At 51.6% G+C, this 1,362-nt stretch overlaps 1 protein-coding gene across 1 annotated transcript in view; it reads left to right on the top strand.

Annotated features, from left to right (window-relative positions):
- Rnf32 (ring finger protein 32) overlaps nucleotides 1–1,039 on the top strand; it is a 19,444-nt gene extending 18,405 nt beyond the window's left edge. Inside the window, exon 8 of the mRNA XM_013027206.1 lies at nucleotides 788–1,039. Within this exon, the coding sequence (XP_012882660.1) occupies nucleotides 788–1,039 (252 nt within the window). The remainder of the gene's footprint in view (nucleotides 1–787) is intronic.
- The last annotated feature ends 323 nt before the right edge of the window (nucleotides 1,040–1,362 follow it).

Below are 1,362 nucleotides of genomic sequence, written 5' to 3'. Positions count from 1 at the left end.
CACCACACCACACACACCACACACCACACCACACACCACGGGGAACGCGTCAGAACCCTGGCCCGGCCTTAGTTAGGAGCTAGGCTCCTCCACGTGCAGTGGTTTCATTGTGGGTGGGCAAGGCATGTGTGCAAGGCCACACTTACTGCCCTGAGTTTCCTGCAGCCCAGCCCCATTCCTTTCTGCAACTTCAGCAGCCACGGCAAGAAGGAAAGAAGGACTCTGAGGTGACCTGGAGCAGAGACACAGGGGAAACCTACTTAGCACAACCTTAGGAAAACTGAAAAGAAGTTAGAACCAACTATTTTGAAAACTCCTACTTTTCTGTAGTTCACAAACTATTGGCTAGGCGGCACTTGGGGAGGGTAAGATCAGGAGTTTCGTGGTTCACGGCTGGCCTTGAACTAGCAAGCATGCACACAAGACCCCTTCTCAGCAGATGGCTGGGCACCGCGCCTGCTGTCCCAGCCACACGGGAGGCAGCTATCAGGGGAACTGCGTTTCTAGTCAGCCTGGGAAGCAGGAAATGGACCGATGGCGGTGTGTGTGTGTCTGCACAGGAAGAAAGACCCTGCCTCAAGAATGACCAGTGCAGAAAGGGCTGGAGGAAGGGCTCAGCAGGAGAGTGCCAGACCCCAGACACTAAGGAAAAAGTCACTGGTATTCAGGCCCGTGCTTGAGGACATATTTCCACTGGAAGTGGCTGATCAGGGGCGGGTCTTGTCTACAGGACTCCCTGAGCCTGAGTACCTCTGTGTGGTGGAACTTGTCTGCCCCTGTGCTGCAGGCTGCCCAGCGGGAGATCTGCGAGTGTTCCATCTGCCTGACTCCTCTGGCCCACGACGGCGGCTACCAGCAAGCAGCCGCGGGGCCCAGCGGAGGCCAGCGGCCCCGAGAGACCGTCCTCCTGTCCTGCGCACACCTCTTCCACCACACCTGCCTGCTGGCCCTGGAGGAGTTCTCCCTGGGAGACAGCCTGCCTTTCCATGCCTGTCCTCTCTGCCGCTCCTGCTACCAGAAGAAGATTCTTAAGTGGTAAAAATTCAGAAATGGGAAGTTCTGTGATTCTAGTAAGTCTGAGTCTATTATTCCACTGAATAAACAGTGAATAAATGGCGGAAGTGTAATCATGTCTTAATGGCTAACAACTAACCTGTCTAGTCTTCATAGTCTATAAAAAATGTGAAATAAGAGGAACAGCTCCACTTTAAATGCAGCCAATGCCTAACCAACAGCTAGGAAGTGGAAACACTCCTAAATTCCAGATGTTTCTATTCAAATAGTCTTACAGCCTCTTCTGGTTCTAATACTTGTTGTAATAATTATTTTACTTCTATGTAATAGATTATCATTAAAATCAAC

Source organism: Dipodomys ordii, unplaced genomic scaffold (assembly GCF_000151885.1).
Source record: "Dipodomys ordii isolate 6190 unplaced genomic scaffold, Dord_2.0 Scaffold101, whole genome shotgun sequence".
Lineage (NCBI taxonomy): Eukaryota > Metazoa > Chordata > Mammalia > Rodentia > Heteromyidae > Dipodomys > Dipodomys ordii.
Note: the sequence above shows the minus strand (reverse complement) of the source record. Positions and strands in the feature narration are given on the sequence as shown.